This window comes from Miniopterus natalensis, chromosome 20, assembly GCF_054644295.1.
Source record: "Miniopterus natalensis isolate mMinNat1 chromosome 20, mMinNat1.hap1, whole genome shotgun sequence".
NCBI classification, from domain to species: Eukaryota; Metazoa; Chordata; class Mammalia; order Chiroptera; family Miniopteridae; genus Miniopterus; species Miniopterus natalensis.
In genome coordinates, this window is record NC_142100.1 from 13,946,781 (window position 1) to 13,973,897 (window position 27,117).

The 27,117-nt window shown below is 38.8% G+C and overlaps 1 protein-coding gene across 3 annotated transcripts in view; it reads right to left on the minus strand.

Moving 5' to 3' along the window:
- The window catches only part of SPECC1L (sperm antigen with calponin homology and coiled-coil domains 1 like), a 109,257-nt gene that overhangs the window by 53,208 nt on the left and 28,932 nt on the right, over positions 1-27,117 (minus strand). For 2 of the 3 annotated variants that reach the window (XM_087828557.1, XM_016204292.2), the window contains exons 4-9: positions 23,002-24,635; positions 21,280-21,487; positions 10,743-10,816; positions 9,215-9,390; positions 5,944-6,107; positions 3,650-3,741 (exon numbers count right to left, since the gene is read on the minus strand). In XM_087828557.1, the coding sequence (XP_087684683.1) occupies positions 3,650-3,741; positions 5,944-6,107; positions 9,215-9,390; positions 10,743-10,816; positions 21,280-21,487; positions 23,002-24,635 (2,348 nt within the window). The remainder of the gene's footprint in view (positions 1-3,649; positions 3,742-5,943; positions 6,108-9,214; positions 9,391-10,742; positions 10,817-21,279; positions 21,488-23,001; positions 24,636-27,117) is intronic. The other variant, XM_087828558.1, reaches the window with a different exon arrangement.

Here is a 27,117-nt window from a genome sequence, read left to right on the forward strand (position 1 = left end):
TTTTGATGCCAAATTCATGAATTTTTATATGGTTCATTCTTTTTTGTGTCCTAAATAAAAAAATCATTGCCTTCCTGAAGGTCATGAAGATTTTCTCTAATGTTTTCATCTAGCAGTTTTGTAGTTTTAACTATTACATTTAGGTCTACAGTCAATTTAGATTTTCATAAATGCCATGAGGTAAGAGGTTTGGTTATTTTCTCCCCACATGAATGTCTAGTTGTTCCAGAATCCTTTGTTGAAAGGCTACCCCTCTCCAACTGAATTACCTTGGCACCTCTGCTGAAAATTAAAGTGACCTATTTCTGGATTTCTATCTATTCTACCGATCTAATGTCTACATTCAAACTTATGTAAGTACCACCCTGTCTTAATTACTTTAAGTGCTAAAATCAGGTAGTGTAAGTCCTCCAAATTTGTTTCTTTTTCCCCCCCAAATGCTTTAAATATTCAGGGTCTTTTGAATTTCCATATAAATTAAAAATTATATTATCAATTTCCACAAATAGCATGCTGGGAATGTAACTGGGGTTGTGTTGACTTTATAGATCAGTGTGAGGGAGAACTGTAAGATATGAACAATAATGAGTCTTCTAATCCATTAATATAATGTATTGTTCCATTTATTACTTAATTTCTTTCAGCAATATTTTTATTTTCATTGTACATGTCTTATACAGTATTTTATTAAATTTATTGCTAAGTATTTCAATTTCCAATCTCTCACTGGCATGACTAGATCTATGAGACTGCAAAAGGAGCACTCAAGACAGAAGCTAATCTTCTCACAGCCTTACCTTGCGAGTGACAGCCTATTACTGCTGCCACATTCTGTTTATCAGGAGCAAGTCACGGAGCCCAGCCACAGCTCCAGAGGGGCAGACTGCAAAGAGCATGACTACCAGGAGGGGCACATTGGAGGCTAGGGAAGCGGTTCAGAGGCTGCCCACAGTTACTTATGGATCTCCTTGGTTCTTTGGAGGCTTATTTTTAAGATCATTTAGGGCAGGTCTAGAATAGTGTTTACACAAGGGCTACTTAGTTCCACTTTACAGTGTGGCCCTTAGGGGTTTCTGATGAATGTGTTCAAAGTGGTTTTTCTACAGTAGCCAGTGGGAGCTCAAATGATTACCTGCCCCCTGTGAACTATGGGAAACATTTGTCTGACAGTCCCCTGGTTACTATTCTTTCCTGGAGAACTGTTCGTACCCAGTGTTGCAGGGGTACGCAAAGGGATATGTACATAGTTCTAGACCTCCTTTTCTGCGTAGCTCCCATCTCCCAGGTACGTGGCCTGCAAACTCTAGCTCGCTCATTCTCCTCAACACTGATCTGTGTGCGTATCCTCAGATCCATTGGTTTCCCTTTCCCTGCTCCATCTGGGCTCATCTTCCCTATACCACCATCTGGACATTGCCAACAGGAAAAGTGTGGGCCACAGTAGGATTTAACTTATTTCTAAACTTTTTTTTTTTTTAAATATATCTTTATTGATTTCAGAGAGAGGAAAGGAGAGGGAGAGAGAGATAGAAACATCAATGATGAGAGAGTCATTGATCGGCTGCCTCCTGCACGCCCCCAACTGGGGATGGAGCCCGCAACCTGGGCATGTGCCCTGACTGGGAATCGAACCCCGATCGCCTGGATCCTACGTTGATGCTCAACCACTGAACCCCACCCGGCCGGGCTATTTCTTAACTTTTATTTATGGATCACAGTCTTACACTGCCTGTTGTACAATGTCTGAATATAATTGCTTACTATTATTTTGTCTAGCTTTCTAGCTGTTTGTGATGACAGAGTAATCAAGCACATTACTCCCTCAGAGCCAAAAGTGGAATTCCTACCCAGGGAGTTCTGAAAAACTAACAATCCCAATCTTAAGCCCTATTCCCCAGAGATTCTTATTTATTGGGATGAGGCCTGGGAATCTACGTGTTTTAAAACTCTCTATGTGATTTTTATGGAAAATTAGGTTTGAGAAGAACTGTGCTAACTAATCAAGTGCTAAAAAGCTACTGAAGATGGCTTGTAATTATTAGTTCTTTCAAGTTAGAGAAATGAGCTTTTTCACTTCTTATCTTTACAAAGATTTACAAAGTGATGCCTTGTCCATTAAATTTCAACACTCAGTTTATTATATTACGCACCTGTACTTTGCTTTTATTTATATCTTCAGGTCTTTAGAAGTTTAATTACTACAAGCATATAAAAAGCTCATTATAGATGAATTATGGAATGCCCTTTGCCTTCCTTTTAAATTTTGAGTATATCTTCTACATAAATGTAAATGCAAAGATACTAACTTGCAACATCACAAATGCAGAGGAAGCACATTTTGAAAATAAACTTTACAAAGAAAAAAGTTTAAAAGTTCACTCACTAACTACATGGCCAGTAGTTAAACAAGTACAAAAGGCTCCACTCAAAGAAAATGCTCCCAAACCCTCTTTTTTAGGAAAGAGGTGCAGCCAAGGCTACCCTGTATCACAAGGTAATAGTTTTAGGCCATTTTTCCTTTGGCTACTCTCACCTATGTGGAAAACTCTACCTCAGCCACTCTTCCCAAAAGGGGCTTACCAGCAAGAGCATAATGAGAGGGCCGCTTGAGCACTACAGAGGAACAACCATCTGCCCTGACTCTGGTTTGCATTTCCAGAGTGGCAAGGAAGAGCACCTTCTGAAACCTGTTTGTAATGGATCACCAACGCCCTTGTGCTAGACTGCTACAAAACAGCACACAATGAATCACACTTCTCTGAATTCATGCCTTGTGCAGACCCTCCCACCCTGAATCTGGGCTGGCCTTATGACTTGTTTAGACCAAAGACATGAGACAGAAGTGACAGAGTCCAAATTCCAAGCCTAGGTCTTTACAGGGTTTGCTCACTTTCACTTTCACTCTCTTGGAGCTTGAGACACCATGCCATGCAGGAGCCTGAGAGAAAAGACCACACGGAGAGAGTAGCCCAGCCATCCCTGCTGAGCCCAGGCCCCCCCAACCCTCTAACTAGGTACAGCTTCTGGAGTGAGCCCAGGCAATGCAAGCAAAGAACTACCTAGTCAACCCAGAGAAATGTGAAAAATAGTAAAATTGCTATTTTAAGCCACTAAGTTTTGGAATGACTTGTTATGCACAGTAGAGGCTGAGACACACCAACTACATATTCAACCTAGAGAAATAACTTAGCATAGCGGATAAAAGCATGGTCTCTGAAGCCACACTACCCCGGTTCAAATCCCTGCTCTACCACTTCTTAATTGTATGACCCTCAGCAAGTTGTTTACCCTTCTGGGCCTCAGTTTCCACATATGAAAACTAGGGATAAGAATAGTACCTAATACCCAACAGAGCTGCTGTGAGGATTAAATAAATTAACACTACAAAGTATTTGGAACAGTGATGAACATATAGTTAAGTGTTCAATAGTTGTTAGCTATCACTATTAGAGATTTTCAGAATAACACAACTGACATTTACATAATTTATTTCAATTATGTATATTCACAGTATTTTAGGGGGGGAAATTCCAACTATATCCCTAGTCATTTGCTCCCCATCCCACCTGACATAAGGGTAAATAATTTTGAAGAGGACAACCTTTCAGGTGCTGAGACCCCCAGAGCCTCTGCAGTCACAGGCACTTACCTGCATAGGGGAGACAGCTGCCGCAGGGGGCGTTTTCATAGGACTTGGACTCAGAGGTGTTCGAGGAATTGTGGCTGCAGTAGGGTTTGGTACTAGAAAACAAACAAACAAGTACATAATGAATGCATCATGGTGCAGTGGAAGCTTTTGTAACTGGTCTCCCCTTATGAGTTCAACATATTAACCAATGCTCTCAGCTCCCCTGGAAACTGTCGAGACTGATGCTAACCTCCACTGAACACTCCCAGCCATGCTGCCCAGCATTTATGTTTCTATTTCTCTCTTCCTAACCCTTCCTCTCTCAGAAATCAATAAAATAAAATTTTTTTTTTAAAAAGGACAGTATAGAAGCAGATTATCTTTTTGCATTAAAGCTCATTTTATTATTTTCAATAATTGCATGATTTTAATTTAGTGTAGGCATTCCATTATCATTTTATTTTAGAATATACATTTTCAAAGTCCTCTTTCATCTTACCCCATCATATTAAACAGAGTTAGCCACTAAAAGCAGTACAGAGTGCATCTTTTTTGCACTTTCAATGAAAACATCTCTGTACTTTTAAAAAATGAGACCACACGGTCAATTTGCTATAAAGAATTGCAGACATATTTTAACACCAGTGCTTCGAGCAAGGTGTACCTCATCCTTACTAAAGGATGCACAATATTCTGTACTGATAAGTTATAACTGACTTAACCATTTTAATGGGCAGTTAAGCAATTTCCACGTTTTCCATTTTTTCAAACACTACATTGAAAATTTTCTATCTTTCTATCTTTATACTCTTGTGCCAGTGTCATATATAAGAACTTCGGGGGCCCCAGCCGGGCATGGCTCAGCGGTTGAGCATTGACCTAGGATCCAGGAGATCGTGGTTCAATTCCTAGTCAGGGTACATGCCCAGGTTGCAGGCTCAATCCCAAGTCAGGGGCATGCAAGAGGCAGCCAATCAATGATGACTCATTACTGATGTTTCTATCTCTCTCTCTCTCCCCCTCTCCCTTCCTCTCTCTGAAATCAATAAAGATATATTAAAAACACACACACACACAAAAACTTCAGGGTCTGTGAACATGACATTTTAAATTGGCAGATACTGCCTAATTCTTCTCCAAAATGTCTGTATACCAGAAGTATGTGTGATTGTATACAAGTGAATTTTGTTCTGATTTTAAGTAAATTAAAACTGATTTGTGCATAACCACAGAATACAGATTCTAGGAATTCTACTCTTATTACAGTGAATTAGAATAGAGCCTATCATGAAGTTCAAAGATTTCTAGATGAAAATTTAAGCTTTAGGACTCATTACAATTAGTGGTTTAAAAAAACGACATCCCTTTCCCTTTCCCAGAGCTGAGGAGGTTAGAGATGAAAAGGAGCCAGTTACTAGAAGGTGGTAGGGAGGATGTGCTTCCAGGCGGAAAAAAGCTTACGTGATATAGAGCCTGGTTTATTTCAGGACCCAAAGAGCAGTGCAGCTGCAGTGTAGAGGGTGGAGGAAGAGCTGCTCAACTGAGGTAAGAGGAAGGCAGGGCCAAACCATCTAGGCATATGGGGATCTGAATTTTATTCTAACTATAATAATATGAGTTACACAAATCTTAAATAAGATCTATCATGAAATAAAACAGGGAGACTAATTAGGAGGTTACTGAGATTAACAGTTGATAGTGGCTTGAACTAGCAGTTGATTGTGCCACTGGAGATGGAGAGAAGTAGGCAAAGCAAAGGTATGTGTGTTAGAGGCTGGATCAAGAGGACTTGCTAATGGATTAGGAGGTGAGGAAGAAAGATTTAAAGAAGAAGGAAGATTCCTAGATTTCTGGGTTAAGTAAATGGGTGGAATGGTGTTGCCATTAACACAGAGAAAAGACTGAAGCTGAGGGACAAGATTTGGTTTTGGACATAATAAGATGGCTAGGAAACACCTCAACGTCAATGCCAAGTAGGCGTTTGAGGATACAGGTCTGAAAAAGTTCAGAGGAAGGGAAAGGGCTGAAGTCCTACATCTGAAGTTCTTAAGCACAGAGAAAGTTCTCAAAGTCATAGGCATGTGTGAAAACACACCTCTGTGTGGGGTAAGGCACAAGTCTGAGACCAAGATCTCTGAAGCCGGAAATTCCCCAAATCTGTTAAAAAACACCTTTCAGTAAGACTAACTCATTAATTCTATATGAAATTTGATGAGACTCAGAGAGTAAGACAGTAAAGAATATCAAACTACACCAGAGAACAAATGGTAAGTGAATATGACTGCCTGCCCTTGGCACAATGTGTAAGAAATTACCTTGAGATGCACTGTCGAAGGACTTGATGAGGGTTTTTACCGTAGGGGTTGGCTCAGAGGAAGTTGAAGATCTTCTACTCAGTCCCATCCCTTGCCTTAAGGCTGCCAAATCTCTCTCAACAGCATTCATGTAGTTATACACCCGGCCTCGCTCCTCTTCTTGTCTGAAAACAATGTTGAAATCAGGGCATTTTTTACATATATATTAGGTAATATACATTTCCCCCTCCCAACTGAAAAGCATTAAAAAGTATCAGTTTAAAAGAAAAAATACTATCAGTTGAGCTGAGTAAATTACTCAGTCTAATATTCTCATTTGCTTAGTAAATGCCAGGAAATGATATTAAAATTTTTATATCAGGTTATCCTAAGTAGGTTAAGTAACTATCAGTTTCCATTTTCTTTTCTTTTTTTAAAATTTTATTTTATTATTATTTTTTAATATATCTTTATTGATTTCAGAGAGAGGAAAGGAGAGGGAGAGAGAGAGATAGAAACATCAATGATGAGAGAGTCATTGATCGAACCCGCAACCCGGGCATGTGCCCTGACTGGGAATTGAACCCCGATCGCCTGGATCCCAGGTCGACGCTCAACCGCTGAGCCATGCCCACCCGGGCCAGTTTCCATTTTCATCTGAGTAAGTGTAAGGTAAGAACATCAGTGATCAACTGGCAATAAAATGGGAGGCAGACTAGCCAAGACTCTGACTCAGAACTGGGGATCTCAAGGTTCTGGGCTGCTGAGAAGGCCTGGGCCCTCTCAGGAGAGTCTGGGAACTCACCAGCACATATAGATAATCTAGACTGGCTCTATCTAATATACCATGTGCAGACAAGAAAATACAAAGAAATGAAATTAAAAAGTCCATACTTTTTTTAAAAATGAAATTTAAAAACCTGCTGTGGTCTCCAAATAGAATTTTCTACAAAGGAGGGGGGGGAGGCTGATCCCACATTAGGACTGAGCCCATATTAGTAACATGAGTCTCCTAGATGCTCAGTGTGACAGATCATGAGTCATCTAAAAAATCAATTGCACTACATTTCTGACCAGCTCTAATTCTCTGAGCTAACACAAAACTTTTCACATGGAATGAAATTTCAGTTGAAGAGTTTGTGCATGTCACATAATTATCAAGTAAGTTTATAGGTAAACAAAAATTAAGCCAGTCCTTAGGAAAATTTGTCATTTGGCTCTTCTTACAGTTTTTTTTGCCTTAAGATATACAATCAGAAGTTTTAATAAAGAATGTACTGCAGTGATTATCAAACTTTTTGGTCTTAGAGCCCCTTTTCTCTCAAAAATTATTGAGGACACCGAAGTATAGGTTGTATCTACTGGAATTTAGCATATTAGAAACTAAACCTAAGAAATACTTAAAATATTTAATTAATCTAAAGATAAGAATAAACCCAGGAATTTATGAAAAATGACTGTATTTTCAAAACCAGAAAATATTAATGAGAACAGTAGTGTTTTTATATTTTTGCATATCTCTTTAATGTCTGGCTTAATGGAATACTGCTAGATTCTCATTTCTTGTACATTCAATCTATTGCAATGTGGGGGGAAAAAAGCAGGCTTTTGCACAGACATGTAATTGGAAAAGGAAAGAAAACTTTAATGATATTAAAATAATTGTGGTTATTTTAGATAAATGTGGCTATTCTTTCTTGATATTACACCAAAACGCAACAAGTGGTAGTTACTTAAATGTTAGCTACAATGTAGAATCTGAAACCATATAAATGCACTTTTCTACTCTGCCCATTAAAATCCCTTGGTCTACCTTGTACTTTGAATGAATCTTTTACCCACATATGATTGTGTTACATCATGCATTGGTCATATGGAAAATACTGGTTCATTGAGATACATTAATTTTCCAAATGTTGATGCAGTCATTATACCATGTATTTTTCAAAAGGCTCATTTGTTAACATCACCAACGATCTCATTGGGAAAACTTTAAATATGGAAAGCTGCCAAGCTCACAATGGCAAATACAAGTTTTCCAAAATCCTAACATTCACTTGAAAGCCCATATTTATCACTGACACCAAATATTGTCAGTTGTTTTCCTTGAAGTAACAGGTTCTCTTAATCATTTTCAAGAAACAGCCACCGAATACCAAAGTATGAATATCCATAGTTAGTCTCAGTCAGTCTCAAGTAATAATGGTGTTAAATAAAAAACACAACAGCTCAAACCAAAACAATCACACCATACTTTCCTCCACACAACTTCATACTTGCGTATATGCAGAAGTGCTTTACACCAGAGCTAGGCAAGAATAAAATAAAATAGCTTTTCAAAGATATTCTGTTAAATATTTTTCTAAGTTTTTTTCCATGCTTACTTAAGAATTACTCAAAGTAATGAATAGTCAAATTCTTAATAATAACCTCAAACCAAAAACTGCTCTCTCCCACTAGTAGGTAAGTGTCTCATTGAGAAACTCTGGGCACAACACAAATGTCATCTCATCTAATACTTTTGATGGGTTTCCAATGATCTCTATGTTACATGAGAAAAAAATACTACTGTGGAGATTCATGTGGTTATAAGCATAAAACAAGTGAAAATTCCTAAAGTGAGTGACAGGGAGAAATTCACTCTGCGTTCTTTACTTGGGTCTCTGATAGTACTAGTATATTCGTCATGGCCCTGGAGGCATATCTCATCTAACCCTTACAGCAACACTGTAAAACAAGTAGTACTGTCTTTTATTTATTTGTCATTCCACTTATTTATGCATTCACTGGTTGATTCTTATATGTGCCCTGACCAGGGGTTCAACCTGAATCTTGGTGTATCAGGACAACACTCTAACCAACTGAGCTACCCGGCCAGGGCTATTGTCTTCATTTTAAAGATGAACAAACTGAGGGCCCTGACCAAGATCATACGGCTAGTAAGAGGCAGAGCTGGATGGGAGACAAGTCTGCCTTCCTCCAGAGTCCACATCCTTAATCACAAGGCTACAATCTAAAGAAAAGTCACAGGGCTAGAAGAAAGGAGAAAACAATAATGTACCCTATGCAAGGGACTATTCTGGCCTCCTCAAGAGAGGTTATGATTATGGACACTGACAACTTTGAAAGTTGTCACAAAATGAGGCCAGTAAAGTTGAGTAACTTCCACTAGATCCAAACTCAGTCACCCCGCATCAAACCTCAAGTTCTTTCCATAATACCACATCACAAAATTGGGATTTAAGTGTTCCCTACTAAAACATATGTACATAACTGGTTTCTCAAAACATACTTGCGTGATTTTATTTCTTCCAATTCTTTTGTGAGTTTCTCATTTTTTTCCTGAGCCTCATGTAGCCGGCGTTTCAAATCACCAATCTCCTCTTGGGCTTCAGATTTAATGTCATTGGCAATGACCACTGCAGTCTGAAGATCAGCTTGAAACTGCCGCCATTCTGCAGATTCTTCCTATATTAAAAAAATCAAATTTTTATTTCCAAAAGAAAGCAATAAAAACTTACTTAAAAGCCATAAAATGTGTTTATGATTAGGTTGCTGTAATGTCCTGTCCCAAATGATAATAAATTTCTTTTAAGTCCCAAAGAATTGCTATTACCTACAGCTAACAGGTAACACAATTATTATGATTGAGCTTGTTCTTTTTTTAATGTATCTTTATTGATTTCAGAGAGAGGAAGGGAAAGGGAGAGAGAGACAGAAACATCAATGATGAGAGAGTCATCATTGATCAGCTGCTTCCTGCATGCCCCCACCTGGGGATTGAGCCCGCAACCCGGGCATGTGCCCTGACCGGGAATCAAACCTTGATCTCCTGGGTCCTAGGGCGATGCTCAACCACTGAGCCACGCCAGCTGGGCTGAAACTTGTTCTTAATAAGGGAAATATTTTCTAGCTGTCTACCGAGGCATCAAATATTCAAAAAGTACTCAATAAACATTAATGATGGCAATGTCAAGCCTCCCTTCCTCATTCAAGTTTCAAAGTAAGTCTTATGAAAATAAATACATCATCCAAAATGTACAGCACTACCTCTGAAAAGCTCAAGGAGGTAGATAAATGGTGTGTGACCCATACTGAAAGATCGTCTAGTGAAACACTATAAATATCCTGACATCAAACACTAACAGGAAAAAAAATCAAAAGTAGAGGAAAAGGAAGAGGAAGCCAGATGAAAAACACTAAACTTAATCTAGGCAGACAAAATCATAGCGACAAAGAGGAGCTAAGGAACTGCACAGTCCACTGCTTCCCACAGCCATGGAGAATGCGGGTGTGGCTGGGTGAGGAAGCCTCCCCAGGGTGTCACCTCCACCACAGCCACAGCTGCCCACTCCCAAGCCCAGGGCCCGCCACCCTAAAGCGATGTTCTGAAACTTTGAAGGCAGCCTCAGCAACTGCGGCATGACCAAGACTATGAAATTAGCTTCCTCCACCCTCTGCATCAGAGTGACACTGCTGTTGGCAAGCTGATCGAATCCAAGAAGACAGAAAACAGCTTGGCTTGAGATACTTTATAATCAAAAGCTAATAAACCTTCTTTCCAAAATATACCACTTGCTTCTTAAATCCATCTTTCAAAAATTACCACTCACGAATTACTAGTACATTCTTTTACCCGGAATCTAGTACCAGTCCCAATTTGAAATAATATTTGCTTTCTGCTTGAAGCCTAGTGAGGTCAAATATTATAACTGTATTTGAAGCTTAACATGAATGTTAACATGGTCAATGACTACCCTATGCTTAACTTTCAGAAAACTATGTTTTCTAATAAGATAATACATGAAGATTTATCCTACCCGAAGTCTCCTGTGTAGTGTCTTGATTTCTCTTTCCATGTCATGTTTTTGGTCCTGGAGTTTTTTAACCGTATCTGAAAAGATCACAAAAGTTTAAATATTTATTCTCTGAGTTGTATTCACAAGGAATAACATAAAGGGAGGAGGTAATATGACATTCAAAAACAGCCATCCTGCCCAAAGCCTTTTTATTTTTAATACAAAACTTTAAAAGAAAAAAGAAGTGTTCACTCCAAGTATTAACCAATATTACTTTCTAAAGAAAATATCAAGTTTAAATTTCTGGATTACTTCCTTCCTGTCTTAATTCTGAAACAAAAAGTAAAATCAATTGTTAGAAATACACATACTGTTGGCTCACAAACAATCAAAACAACACTGACTGCTATTATAATGTGAACTTTTAATCACAAGGGTTATTGATCTAAAGTATATATGCAAGCATAGCTTACTTTATTCACTGGAATAAACTGCAGAAAAGTTTGTGAATTAATAAAATCTTTACAAACTTAATTATATGATATCACGGGGAGCTGCTATTTGCATTAATTCTAGAAGTCTTTTTACAAAATAGAAAATATAAAGTAAATCAATACTCGTTATTTCTTGCACAATATGAATTTTCTTCAATTTCATTCGCTGTAAACACTTAATGAGGACTGATATGCAAGTACCATACTAGACAGATTGGGTAGATAGAGTGGGGATGCAAGATGAAGGCACAGCCAAGGCCAGTGCCCTTAGAACCAGAAATGTATGGGAAAGTCACATTCTATTTAAAGGTTCTGCTCTAAGATCCATGCTTAAGGGGAAGTGCCTTAGGAGGGTGCCATGCTGGTGACTGCCGCTCAATAAATCCGTCACAGCTGGTTATTTCAACAGCTCAGGAAACAGTGACTTTCTCTGTGGTTGAGTATCAGAAAACGCACATCTGGTGACAACTACTCTGACTTTACCAACTGTCCTCCACCCCAATAGATTCCTGTCCTTTCTGAGTCCCAACTCTGACTTATATAACCTGTACCTGGTGCTGCCAACACTATTACATTTCGTTATACATCTGTCTCTATCACAAGACTGAAAACACTTCAAAGGCAGGAGCAGTGTGGTGACTTCAGAGCCCCAGCACCTGGCACATGGTAAGACTGTAAATGAAATAAATGTATAAAGCAAGGTAATGGAAGTAGCAAGAGAAAGCAACACTAAAATCATTACCTAGGATTGTTTTTAGAAATATTCCATTGACAGAACTTAACTATTTATTATCAGAAACATCATAACTATAGTCATGGTGTTTCTGAGTAAACACATCCCCCCTTCCATCCTTACACTTAGTGGAAGGAACCCAGGCATAGTGAACACCTACATGCAACGATACATGTAATAAAAAATTCCTTCAGCTAACGAGTGATAACTTCTAATCAAGACCCTAATGTACAAGTTTACTGATATGTTTTTCTTACATCACTTACTGTCTTCCTCCTCAGTTCCATCAGGAACCTGTTCTTGCTGGAACCTCTGTGACATTAAACCTTTAATTCAATGTGGATCATTTGTGTTGTGATATGTTTAAATGGCATGAATTCATTTCAGTAACAACATAAAGCCTAGAATAGTTATAATAATTATATGTGTAATCATTATTATACACATATAATAATGACACATTTTTTTATAAGCTAGATGAAAATAATAAATGAGATAAAATATGGGGGGGAAACTGGCCAATTTTGGCAACCAGCAGTTAACTTCCTCCCATTCGGCACCCCAAAAATTGTTCAACAAAGTTAAGGCTTACAAAAGGACACAAAATTTGCTCATTAATTCAACAAAAGTCTCATAAGTATCTACTTTGTACTAGGGAAACTGGTACGTTGTACTAAGTGCTTAAGATATAAGGGAAAGGAAAAAAAGATATAGTCCCCAACCTCTTAGAGACAGAAAGGTCAGGCTTGTTTGTGACCAGCTAGCAAAGATGGATGTTTTCATATGAAAATTTCATTCATTCAAAACTCTGTCTCCCTACAAGCTACTTCAGACCTAATTTAACCTGGAAACTAAAGGTCAGCAAGTACCCAATTGGGTTAAGGGCAAAGTGGACACCAAGGTGAGTGGATGAGTCCAATACCATGATCCTATCTCCAGAGGCAAGGATTACTCTGGAACCAGCATGGTAACTTGGCTTTGTATGAGGACAAATTCAGGGTCTCAGAGATATTATCAAATATAAATTAAGGAGTAAGGACAGACGTTGAAATATTTCTAGTGTTGAAAATACTAGGGATTACACCTTTCATTTACACTATATCCACTTATGCAAGAAATAATTTTATAATTAAAACAGGGGGGGAAAAGTGTAATTTCTCCTCTGTTGAAAATAGTTTTGCTCTAGCCAGTTTGGCTCAGTGGTTAGAGCATTGGCCTGTGGACTGAAGGGTCCCAGGTTCAATTCCGGCCAAAGGCACATACCTCAGTTGCAGGCTCGATCCCCAGCCCCAGTTGGGGCGAGTGCGGGAGGCAACCAATCAATGTGTCTCTCTCTCTCTCCCTCTCTCTGAAAAGCAATGGAAAAAATATCCTCAGGTGAGGAAAAGGAAGGAAGAACGGAAGGGGCGGAGGGACGGAGGGAAGGAAGGTTTTCCTTTTCTTCTAGTCACAAAGGACACATCTACCTATCTTTATATACTTCACATGAAACAAAGGACAGCAAGTCTTACTATAGCTCACTTTTTACATCTGTATCTTGATTCTCAGGTGACATTTTAAGCCACACAGTGATCTTAGACTGATCACAAAACCCCAAACTCCATCCATTTATGCTGTTCTTATCCTTTCCTCTATCACCTCTACACTAATGGCCACAGGATGCACACCATCACTGTTCTTAGAAGAACATTCTTCTGCACCCAACACTACATATTTATTACTGTCATGTCCTATTATTCCTTTTCAATAGAAGAGAAGCTGGCAGCCAATGGACATATATTTAGGAAGAATAAAGTGCACTAAAGTGTCTCTAGGGAATTTGATTTAAAATCATAACTGTATTTTCACTTTGTAACATAAAGTATTAAAAATGACAACAGGCTTTTCCTCCTTATAAACAAAGGAGTCTGTGCTTAAGTTCTTGTCCTAAAAACTAGCTTAGCCCAATTAATGCAGTTTCCTTCTTCAAAGTTTTTCTAGTGTGAGGGACACTGCCATCTACTGTTGTCAACTTAAAAAGCAACATTAAACTCTATTATCAAAGAACAGAAGTATGCCTTTGAGCTCATTTTTAAACTGCAATTTATAACTCAATTTTACAATGCTATTTTTATTCTAGAAATCAGGTACATTGCTATTCTCATTGTTATTAAACCAATTTTGCTTTGAACAATTCTGGGCACTGTCAAAATTCTTTCATCACCAAGAAAAACCAAAAACAATAACCAGACCTGCACTCTGGCTCCAGTTATATGTCCATTACTCATGTGGATGTTACTAGACAGCTACCATGGGCACAGGATCAACCTATGACCCTTGGGGGTGTCATGGGGGTGTAAATGATGAAAGTTCATAAGCAACTTTTCATGCCCTCCAAATCCAAGAAACCCTCAGGGAACTAATACCCAGAGCTCAGTTAGACTCTTACATCTGGTCAAGTGCCTCCAATGGACATCAGGTGCAATTTTTATTTTTATTATTTATTTATTTATTTATTTATTTATTTATTTATTTATTTAAAATATATCTTTATTGATTTCAGAGAGGAAAAGAGAGGGAGAGAGAGATAGAAACATCAATGATGAGAGAGTCATTGATCGAGCCCGCAACCCAGGTATGTGCCCTGACCGGGAATCGAACCCCGATCGCTTGGATCCTAGGTCGACGCTTAACCACTGAGCCACGCCCGGCCGGGCCAGGTGCAATTTTTAGAAGAAGGGAAAGGACAAGAGTAACCAATCAGTTAAAATACCATGCCTCAGGGGCAGGGGAGTGAGGCAGGTAGTGCATCTAGCCATTAGGTCACAGCTTTATTCCCCAACCAGAATTCCTGATCTGCAGAGAGGGCAGAGATGAGCTTCAAATGAGCATTACTACTTTTGTTTGTCTGTATTTTTAAAATTTTTATTTTACTTGGTTTTATTTTTCTGAGGGGAAAAAGTGGATATAACTTATTCCCTTTCATTCGAAAAGTAATACATGCTTACAATAAAGTCTTAAAAGCAGAAAGGGTAACAAAAGTAGATAACCCATAATTTGCATTTGGCATATATCCTTCCTGACTTCCTATGTGTTTAATTTTATTTTTTTAAAGAAAAATGGAATTATACTACTATATTGCTTCAAAAGCCTTTCTACTTAGCAGTAGATTATGGACACATTTATCAATAAATACAGATCTGTAGCACTATTTTGATGGCTGGGTTAGTATTCCATCAATTGGATACGTCATGATTTGTTTAGCAACTTACTATTAACGAAGTTAGAATGGTTCCAATTTTTGTTATAAACACCTTGAGTGCCTTTACACAACTGTTCAGATATTACTTGAAGATACATTTCTAGAATTGTATAAGTGATAAAGGACCATTTGAAACTATCAACAGGATCCGAGAAACCCATTAGAAGGTTCTAGCTCCAGAATACAGAATTTTTTTTGAGAAATCACCAAGTTATAGAATTTATTGAACAGAATACAGTGAAACCGGTATTTCTTAAGGAACACCACTGTACCTGCCTACAATTTCAGTGTAATGTTATATTTAAAGACTTTATGGTTTTTAATGACAGAAGTAACACACATGGCTCACACTCTACTATCCTGTGATCTGCTTTTTTTTCTATGACATTTCTCTGTGCCTGTACACAAAGACCTGCCTAGCTTACCTTCACCCGTGAAATGGCTGCCATAGTAGGAATGTACTATGCACACCGGTCATTAACTAGATTTCAACTTTTGAAAATACAGGTAGTTTCCAAGTTTTTGTGGTAACCAGCAATTCTGCCAAAAGCATCCATATCTATGTATGCATTTGCAAACTTGTAAGAATGTTTCTGAAGAGATTTCTAGATGTGGATTTTAAAATTTTGATCAGTACCCCCAAAAAACTGCAGCAATCTACACTCCTTCCAACACTATGAGAGTACCCATTTTTCCTGTCTTACCTGTTATTAACCTTTTTAATTTTTCACACCTGCTAAGTAAAAATTGGTATCTTGTTTTATTTTCAATTTCTTTGTCCTTTTAGTGAAGTCAAGCATCTTTCTAAGTCTTTTTCTGACTTATCTGTTCATACACTTTATTTGGCTAATGGATTATCCTAGTCTTACTGATGTATAGAATCTCTTTATATATTTGATATGTGCTGCAAATATTTCTCCCAATGTCATTTATTTATGGTACTTCTGCTGTACTAAAAATTTCAACTATACATAGTCAAATATGAGACTTTTCTCCTTCATGGCTTCCCAGTCTTCTGCCTTTAAGGCTTCTTCCACCACAGAACTATACAACTCTCTTCCTTCTACTACCTCTCTAATTTCAAGCCACACTTGCTCACCACTGTCACTAGTGTTTCATGTAAAAGTGCAAGACTTGCATAAGATCCCAATCTTAGGAACTATAGATGTGCTGTCCTTAACTGCAAGCATGCACAGAGCATTACGGTGCCAATAGTAAATAGTTGACAAAAGTCGCTGTAACTGACAGATACATTGCTTGAGCCAGACCTCAGATCTCGTTAGTGCCACTATTCTCAGCACTAATCAGCTTTGGTTTGCTGGATTGGTAGTGAAATCAGTAACTTTAATTCTTTGGGCTCAGTCGAGCTGCTTCCTTCTCCTGTTTCTCTCTTAAGGTATTAAAATGTCTAATAAGTCCTGGTTGGCCTTTCTTACTTATAAAGAACAAGAATACTACTAGTGACCTCTGCATATTTCTCAACAACTGTGGAAGTCATTGTTCTATGCACAGGCCTCTCCCCTCAGTGTAACGACTGACTACAGGCTCTGCTGATGACACATGCCTACAGGGGGCTCCCCTCTGGACACACAAGTGGGAGCTACACGGCTTCAACCGAGGGGACAGGTGTGCGTATGAGTGCCTCTCTTTCACTGCTGTGACAAACTGCATCTCCCTTTGTGTGGTCTTTCCCCAAGATGACACGGCAGCCTGTGGTTGCCTTAGGCATACCTTCGCATCTCTGATACTGAGTCATGCCAGGAGCCCCTGCACCGTATTCTCCCCCTTACTTAGAAAGGCGGTCAAGCCCAGCAGCAGTCTGGGGGTGAACACCAGAGCCAGCACCTTACAGAGGAGAGCAGTACAAGGCTTCTGGTAAGCCCCTACACCATGGCCTAAAACTACTGCCGGTTCCAGTCCCTATGATCCTGAGGTGGGCTTTTAGGCCCCCCACCCCCAAAGTCTTTCTGGGAACATATTTACTCAGAGCTTCAGTGTTCTCCTGGACTGTAGGTTTTCCTATTGTTTGATTTCCCCAATTCCATCTGCTTTATATGTCCCAGAAACTACTCAAAATTGTTGATGTACTGATGGGAACTTTTCCATTTTCTATCTTTGCTTTAGATTATTGTAATTTTTATACTTCTCCTGCCATGTCACTAGGATTTTGGGAGGGAGCAGAAATATATATGTAACCTCAGGCCATCACCTTCAACAGTATTTATAGTATTTGCTAAGTTTTTACATCAGATCTTTGTAGCTTAGATGCTAAATTCAAGCACCACTTACTGAAAAGTTCTGCAAGCCAGGTCTGAGCAGTATGGCACTGATGTCATCTGGAAGGAAATCTAGGACCCACCTACACAGTATGCTTTATGATTCTGTTACACAAAGCACTGAAGTTCTATCCAGTTTTTTAATTCAATCTTCTTTCTCTCTGCCTTTCAGAATGGATAATGTCTACTGATTGATCTTCAAGTTCATTCACTCTACTATGTCTCTAATTTGCTGTTTAAATGATTTGGTAAACTTTATATTAGCTGTTAAATTTTTCAGTTCTAGACTACTTACTAGGTTCTTTTTTACATTTTTAAATTCTGTGCTCAGATTTGTTCATTCATTACAAGCGTATTTTCCTTTATATTCTGAGTACAGTTATAATAGCTGTCTACTAATTCCAAAGTCAAGATCATTTTGAAATAAATGAGGAGTGATTACTAATAGACAAGGATTCTTTTGGGGGGTGATGAAAAATTTCTAAACTTGACTGCAGCGATGGTTGCTAAAACATTTCACAGAAGTTCTCAATTTCTCAGTAACAGTATTCTTTGTCATCAAGTCCCCTGTACCAAGTGCTAACTTAGCATTAATCCCAAATGCTAGAATCTTTAGGGGGAAAAATTAACTCCCATTTGACTATGGAGATATAACAACTAAATGTAATGCATGAAACTTGTTAGGATACTGGTTCTTATGAAAACTATTAAAAATTTAATATGGGGTATTAGATGGTACTAAGAAATTATGACTAATTCCACTACCTGTGTCTAATAGTGTTGTGGTTAGGAGGAGACTATTTAGAAGGAGTTGCATATTGAAACATTTAGGAGTTAAGTGTCATGAGGTCTACAACTTACTGTCAACCAGTTCAGTTAAATATGGATACACGCAAAACACTGCAAAATGGTAACACCTGTCACTCCTGGCGGCGGGCGCTAACAACACATTCCTGCAGCATTTCCGTATATTTGAACATTTCATTCCAAAACAATGGGGAGAGGCATTATACAGCTCAATAATTTACTCAGAAGTTTCAGCCACTCTATAATGAAAATCCACATGACGTTAATGTAATTTTATTTTGGCAATGATTTATAAAATTCCAGCCCAGGAATCCTCATCATCTAACATTTTCTAGCAATTACCACAAGGTGTCACTCTATCCGCATTCAAATCAGAAGTCTTGCCCCACCGGGCCTGGCTTAGCAGTTGAGAGTCAACCTAGGATCCAGGAGATCCGGGTGTGATTCCCAGTCAGGGAACATGCCCCGGTTGCAGTCTAGGCAGCCGATCAATGACTCTCTCATCATTGATGCTTCTCTCTCTCTCTCTCCCCCTCCTTTCCTCTCTCTGAAATCAATAAAGATATGTTTAAAAAATAAAATAAATTCAGAAGTTTTCTGAGGGAAAAGGTGATTAACAGTGCTAAATGGAAAAATGCACTGCGCTTCCAAGTAATCTAAAGAACTTTAGAACCTCTAACATTTAGTAAGTAAAATTAGATAAATCCTCTCAGTTGAGATAATGAAATAAAAACTAAATGTTAAAATCAAGTTTTTTAAAACTTTAGCCCTGGCCACTGTGGCTCAGGTGCTTGAGTGTCTTCATGTGCACTGAAAGGTCACGGATTTTTTGGTTTTGTTTTTTTTGTATGTGTTTTTTTTTTAATATATCTTTATTGATTTCAGAGAGAGGAGAGGGGGAGAAAGAGAGAGAAACATCAATGATGAGAGCGTCATTGATCGGCTGCCTCTTGCATGCCCTCGACTGGGGATCGAGCCCGCAACCCAGGCATGTGCCCTGACCGGGAATCGAACCCCAGTCGCCTGGATCCTAGGTCGATGCTCAACTGCTGAGCCACGCCCGGCTGGGCAAGGTCATGGGTTTGATTCCAGGTCAGGGCATATGCCCAGGTTGCAGGCTCGGTCCCTAGTAGGGGGCAACCAATCGATGTTTCTCTCTCCTTCCCTCTCCCTCTCTCTCTAAAATAAAATTTTAATAACACATATTTTTTAATTAAAAAAAAAACAATGCAAAACACTTTAGAAAATGTTTATGACTATCACTATCTCCAAGAAATACTGTCCCAGTCAGCTGATTTAGTGTCCAGATACTTCACAATGTTCTGAATAACCCTGGGGTCAATCTATAGATACTGAGTCAACTAGCTAAAACTCAGGATTGCCACAAGACATGTTTGGGGCTCCTGCCACTGACTCACTCTCTCCTGGAAATAGTTCAAACCTCCCCACCTCCCCACCTCTGTATCCATAGCCCATGAGATCTGGCTCAGTGCTATATTTGCCTATTAACCCTCCATCAAGATTAGAGCTCAAAGGAGCAGTATCATGAACCAAAGGTTTAAAAAGCTTTAACCAATGCATCCCCCAAAAGGTTACTCCCATTCTCCTTGTCCCCACCTGGACATCATTAAAGTGTATTACAACTCAAAATCTGTTAACATTTGAGGAATCATAAGAATTTTTTAAATGTATTATTTGGAAATAACTTCAAACTTACAAAAACATGCAAAAATAGTACAAAGAACACCCATATACCCTTTTACTCAGATTCATCTATTGTTAAGTTTACCCATTTGTTTTATTATCTGCTATCCTCTACTGCTGTCTGTCTGCCTCTATCTACCTATCTATCTATCCCTAATTTTTTCCTGAACCTTTTAAGGATACACATCACGGTCCCTTACCCCTAAACATTTAGTGTGTGGTTCCCAAGAATGGAGACATTCTTTTACATAAACACAGTAATCAACTTCATAAATTTATACTGATATATGTTTATCTAATCTACCATCCACATTCCACCACTGTCATAATATCCATTAGAGCATTTTCCCCCCTACAGTTCTGCACCCAGTCTAGGCACAGGTTTTGCATTTAACTGTCATGTCTCCTTAGCCTCCTTTAATCTAGAACTTTTCCATAGCTTTTGTCTTTTATGATGTTGGCATGTTTTAGGAATATAGCACCACCCACTCCTGTTTTTAATTACATGCCTCATTTTTTGTCTGTTTAATGTTTCTCTATGATTAACTGAAATTATGCTTCAGCCAGAATACAGCCTAGCTGATGTGTCCTATATCTACATGCCTCTGTCACTTACATGACCACCCTGTAGCTCAATTTTTCCACTGCATAATTTCTGTTGTTTCTTCTTCCTCATTTGCAACATAATAAAGTCTTTGGGAAGGCATTTTAAAATCATGCAAATTTCTGTTCATCAAATTTTCTCACAGAAATGCTTTTACTATTTTTGCAACCTTTTTATAAATCTGAAATAACTGCAAAATAGTTTTTAAAAACTTTTATTTTAAAAAAGCAACTTCAAATCTGAGTTTCAATTCCACCAGATTATAAAATTTCCATGGTAGGGAGGAAAATGAGACAAATAAACCTGTGCTTTAGGCACAAGATTACAAAGGGTCAATACTTTTTTTGTCTCAGTATACTTGCAATCACTAGAAGTAGATAATAGCTTTTCCTAAGATCTAGAAAATAATAACCCCATTAGCTCTTCGCTTAAATAATTTTCCATAATTAAGCACAGTTTTAAAGTTATGCTTCCACTTAACAGTTCTTCAGGAACAAAACAGCAATCCGAAAACTATCAACTTGTGTGCGGATTATACTTTACCACATGCACATTTCTGCTAGCTCCTGTGCTACTGCTATTGCCTTTGAACTGCTACAGTCAGAATTACTAATTTTTATTTTGTTACTGACTGTAAACTATTCCCACCAATTAAAATGGGTAGGACAAAAAGGAATGAAATTTTCCAACGTCACTTACTCTCTAAATCAGAAATAATGAGGTTGTCATGAAGTTTCACAGCTCGATGTTGTTCTACTTCGTCTTCAAGTTCAAAAATGGTTTCTTTCATGTCACTCCTTTCTGTCTCTTTTTCTTCGAGCTCTGTTCTTAATTTTTCTAATGTCATGTTCAAATCTTCTATTTGTTTTTTAGCTTCTTCTTGGAAGGCTCTGTATTCATCTTCTACCTATATGAAATTGGTGATACAGATTAGAGAAGATAGAATTGTTTCAAGATAAATTCTAGAACTGAGGTATACAGTTTCGAATGCAAGCTAAGTGCCAGTGCCGTTATTATATGGATCATTTTAGTTCATGAACTGTATACCTTAGTTCATCGTTAAAAATATGAAAAAGCACTTTACAATAGTAATATACTTAGCATAATTTGTCACTATATCACTGACTGAAATTATATTGGCAAATCAATGAATTTAACTAGATTATTTGGAAGGAAATTTTGGAAATTTTCCTTCCTCCAAAGTTTGGACTGAAGGCATGCATTTGATTAATGATTAACATGCTCTCCCACAAAAACGGTGTCCCAATTGTTCAGTATCAAATTAATAATGGGAACAAAAAAAATCTCAAATATTGTCATTACAAAAGTATTAGTTCAGTCTCCCCAACATATATACATGCTCCAATAAATAACAGATCTAAATTGTACCTCTAAAAGTCATCACTAAAAAATTAAGGTCTAAATTATTCAAATTTTGGCCAAAGACATACCAATGTTTCTTACTTAAAAATCATTGCACTAAAATAGGAAACAAAGTGTGAGATAGATTAGATAACTCATGCAAATAAACACTATACCAGCAATCAGGTGGGGCACAGAGCCCTGGCCAGAGTGCCAGCAACTCGGGTACAGTTCTGAGTCCTCACAACTATGTTGCATATAAAACAGGGGTACCAGACTAATGATATCAAAGGCCTTCCCCAGCAACAAACCATAGGCCTCTAAGAAAAAGGAGTCTCCATACTCCAAAAATATTTTTTAACTCACAAAAGAACTCTTATTTGAAAACGTAAAACTGTAACAGGATAAGAAGTGGCAGACACCACCTGGAATACTGGCTCTCCATCTTTCTTATGCCAAAATACATCACAGATGAGAATGTAAAATTGCATGACATGCTCCCCCTGGGTGTACCCAGAACCAGGGACAAATTCTGTTAGTTCAAACTCTAGCCCCATTCTCTCACAGGCAGAAAAACAGTAACAAAATGCAAGTGAAAGTAACATTATTGTAAGAATACTTTTCATTCTATCTAAATAAAAGAAAACCATCCTCAAAGCTTTAAATATATCAGCTAAAAAAAAAAAAGAGCCCTGGCCAGTGTGATTCAGTGGTCAGAGCGTTGGCCCACGCACCAAAGGGTCACCAGTTCGATTCCCAGTCAAGGGCATGTACCTGGGTTGCAGGTTCGATCCCCAGCCCCAGTTGGCTGGGAGGCAACCAATCAATGCGTCTCTCTCACATCGATGTTTCTCTCTCTCCCCCTCCCTCCCTCCTTCCCATCCAGTTTCTCTAAAATATCAATGGAGAAAACATCCTAGGGTGATAATTAACAAACAAATAAACAAACAAAAAAAAGCTCATGATACCCCATACAAGTGATGCTGGCTCTCAGTAAGCATGCTGCATACTGCAACTACATGATGTTGATCCAAAACATTGTATCTACTTAAACAGTACCTTTGCAATCGTGTCCTGCAATCGATTGGCATCATTTCGGGTATGAGCCAGATCTTCCTGCAGGCTACTAGCCAAACTCTCTGCTTTTTCTTTGTCCAGCCTGACACTCTCCAGGAGATCCTGAATATCAGATTTATCTCCAGAGTTATGGATAGAATATAGCTCCGCCACTTTCTGCTTTTCATTCTCTAGCTGGGCCTTCAGGCGGTTCATCTCAATCTGGTCACTGGCCACTGTGGCTTTGTACTCCTCTAATGTGGCTGCCAAGGCCGCTTTACCCTTCTGCTCAGACTCAATAATTCGCTCCATATGGTGATTACGTTCTTTGAGTGCCCCTATCATTTCTTGAGCTTCCTTGTTGTCTTGTTCTGCCATCTTCAAAGTATTACTTAAATGCTGCTGGACACCAAGGAGCTGCTCTCGTTCAAAACGGGCATTCTCAGCTAGATCCATGTAACGTTGTTCCAATTCCATATAGCGTCCACTTTTTACATCTTCATCTATGACATAAGAAATGTGGTGTTCATCTAGAAGGGAGCGAAAATACTCAATTTGTCGGCTAAAGTGTTCCAACTTATCACTTTGCTGACATAAAGACTCCATAAGAATAACCTTCTCCTCTCCGAGCCTTTCATTTTCACTATTCAGTTCTTGGGTAATCTGTTGTAAATCAGCTAGTTCTTGCAGAGTTGCCTGAAGTTCCTCACTCGTGCTGTGTTGGTTCTCTTCCATCTGGTGTATCCGTTCCGTCAAGCAAGCAACGGACACTTCACTGGCATTCCCACTGCTTCCCTTCCGAGAACGCTCTGTGCTCGGAATGCCTTCCGACTCTGAGGACGATGGTGCATCCAGGGCGTCATCACTCGATGTGAGGGGCTGGTACACCTCACTGGACTCACTGTCTAGATTGTCCATGGAGTTACTGTGCTGATGGTCCATAAGGGTGTTTTCATCCTGACTCAAAAGATCCTCCACTGACCCAGGCGCAGAGCCTTCCACCGAAGAAGTCAGAGTCCCTCCTCCATCGCTCTGGTTACCAGGGGTAATTTCTGGGCTTAGGGACTGATAGCCAAACAGTTTTTCAGAATTGTCTAACCTCTGCTCTAAGGAAAAGCCCAATGCATTCAATCTGTCCTTTAACATTCTGTTTTCATTTTTCAGCTGGTTGAGCTCTTCACGGATGGCAGTGTTCTGTTCCTGTAACTGCAAAAGAGTGGACTCAACATCAGTTGGCTGGTGAGCAATAATGGCTTCCTTCTCCTCAGATTTTTCATCACCCTCAGAATGATCCTCATTAATGCCCAGTTGAGCACGCATGTCTCGGAGTTCATTTCTCAAATGTAAAATTTCCACGTCTTTGGTTTTTGCCAGTGTGAGAAGATCTTTCACTTTGGCTTCCAGAGCAGCTTTGTCACTGATCTGATTGTCCGATTTAGACTTGCTCATGCGAACATCACATTCCGTAGCAGTGCGACTGCGGGAACGTTTAGCCAGTGCCACGTCATTAGCTCCCTGACCTGCAGAAGGTAGTTTTTTGCTCTGGTTTAGCCGAGTACGTTCACGTAATCTTTCTCTAGTAGAACTGGATTCTTTATTACCTGTGGACGTGCTCCGCTTGGTTGAAGAACTTGTGCCTACATGTTTAAAACAAAAGAATTTAAGGCAAAAATATTAGTGATAAAAAGGCACATAGTTTATGCCCCACATCTAACGAGATGAAATCTAGGGATCTACACATTGATTTTTACCTACATTAATCTCATTAGGTTACTGTAAAATTCAGTATCCTCAAAACCAGATCATTCATCTTTTAACTATCAATGAAAAAGAAGTTATTCGCTGAATTACATATTTTAAAAGGATAAATTTTATGGAATGTGGGTTCTACCTCAATATAGCTGTTACATTAAAAAAAGTTACACATATTAACCTGAATCCTAACCCATGGCTTCAAACAGGGGGCCATAATATTCTAAGGCAAGCTAGATGAAGATGACTCTAGGATTAGCCAGTTGGGTGGCAAATTAACTACAAAAAGAGATGGTAAAGAAAGATCACAGAAGAGCAAAAAGGGAAAGGCAGCCTCTGAACAAACCAAAATTCTAAGCTACTTACAATAAACAAAAAGAATATGATAAAATAAATGCAAAAAATTTTCACGTCACAGAGTACCACATAAATAATAACAATAACAGTCAACATGTACTTAGCGTTTATGCATATACATGTGCACATTAACATTTCACATACATTAATTTATGAGCCTCATCAAAGCGCTAAGGTAGGTGCTATATATCATGTTTTACAGATGAAGAAACTCACACAGATGTGAATAATTTGCCAACATTCCACAGGTAATGAGTTAACTTCAAACCCAGGCAATCTGGCTCCAGAATCTGCAACTTAACCAGTATGCTCTACTGTCTCTCTAAATGTTAGACAATGATGACGCATTAATGCTAAATAATGAAGACACGTTAATCAAATATGCTGCACAAACCATACTATTTACTTAACTAAAATTTTAAACCTGTGAAAACTGACAAGATCCATTGTTTAATATAAAAATAACAGGAATATGTTTAAATACCCACAAATACTTAAATAATTAGAATATTTTTCACTTTGAAAAATAACGTCTAGACATAATCAATGAGTTGTGTTTTTTTAAAAATATGTCTATTGATTAGAGAGAGAGAAAGGGGAAGAGAAAGAGATGGAAACATCAAGGATGAGAGAGTCATCCATCATTCATCGGCTGCCTCCTACACGCCTCCGACTGGGAATCAAGCCCACAACCCAGGCATGTGCCCTGACTGGGAATCAAACCGTGATCTCCTGGATCCTAGGTCAATGCTCAACCACTGAGCCCAGCCAAGTTCAATGAGTATTTTTAAAGAAACTATCGGTTCTTTATGTGGCAGGCACCAGGCCGCAGAGGTAAGAAGGAACAAAAGATCTACATGATGTACGAAGATAGCTGGTAATTTTGCCACGTCTCGGGTATAGTGGAGGGAAGGGAATTATGGCTGGCTACAAAACAGACAGGGGATGAGTAGGCAGAAGTGAACATGGCACATAAAAAGGTAAAGTAAGGCCACACAATCGACAAAAGCAGCAGACCTGAATATATAGAGACCTGAAAGTCCCGGAGAATTCAGTGAGTCACAGAGGTCATCAAATATTCTTGAGCAGGGAAGAAACATAAAGAAAGAGTCTTTTTATGGATATTAATCTAGATGATGCTAAGTGAAACATATGAGGAGGAAGGAAGAGCAGTAAAGGAGAAATATGAGCAGGCAGTGAAGTGAAAATAAAAAAGCCCTACATTCAGAGAGTAAGATCTAGATCTCTGTAAAAACAGTGAAGAGATAATAAACCAGTAACCGATTTCAAAGGCACAAGTAACAGGATTGGTAGAAACAAATGCAAATGGAGGCCAAAGAGGAAAAGGACTGGTGAAACATTTCCCCCCAATATTTATTCCCTCCCCCATTTCTGTAACTCATACCATCATCTTTCTTAACTAAACCAAAAACCAGGCTAAGAAATAAAAGAAAAGAATGAGAGACAAAAAGGAAGGAGCCAGTAATGAGGGAAAGAACTGATAATGTCTCAAAAGTAAAAGAGAGGTAAAGAAACAAGAAGAAAGGGAGAGACAGACGTGGAAGAAGAAGAAAGGCTCCCCTTCTGGGATTATTGTGACAAGTGAGTAGATAAGAATCTGAGGTACAGCCCGGCCGGGTGTGGCTCAGCGGTTGAGCACTGACCTAGGATCCAGGCGGTCGGGGTTCGATTCCCGGTCAGGGCATATGCTCATGTTGTGGGCTGCAGCAGATCAATGACTCTCTCATCATTGATGTTTCTATCTACCTCTCTCCCTCTCCTTTCCTCTCTCTGAAATCAATAAAGATATATTTAAAAAAAAAAAAAAAAAGAAAAAAGAATCTGAGGTACAAACAAGTGAACAGACAAGGGAAGACATGGGGAGTAAGTAAAGGTAGAGCAGATAAACTGAAGAATTAAGGATGTCGCCATGAGCTCAACTGTGTCCCCCAAATTCACATGCTGAAGCCATAACCCCCAGCACTTCACAATGCAACTGTACTTGGAGAT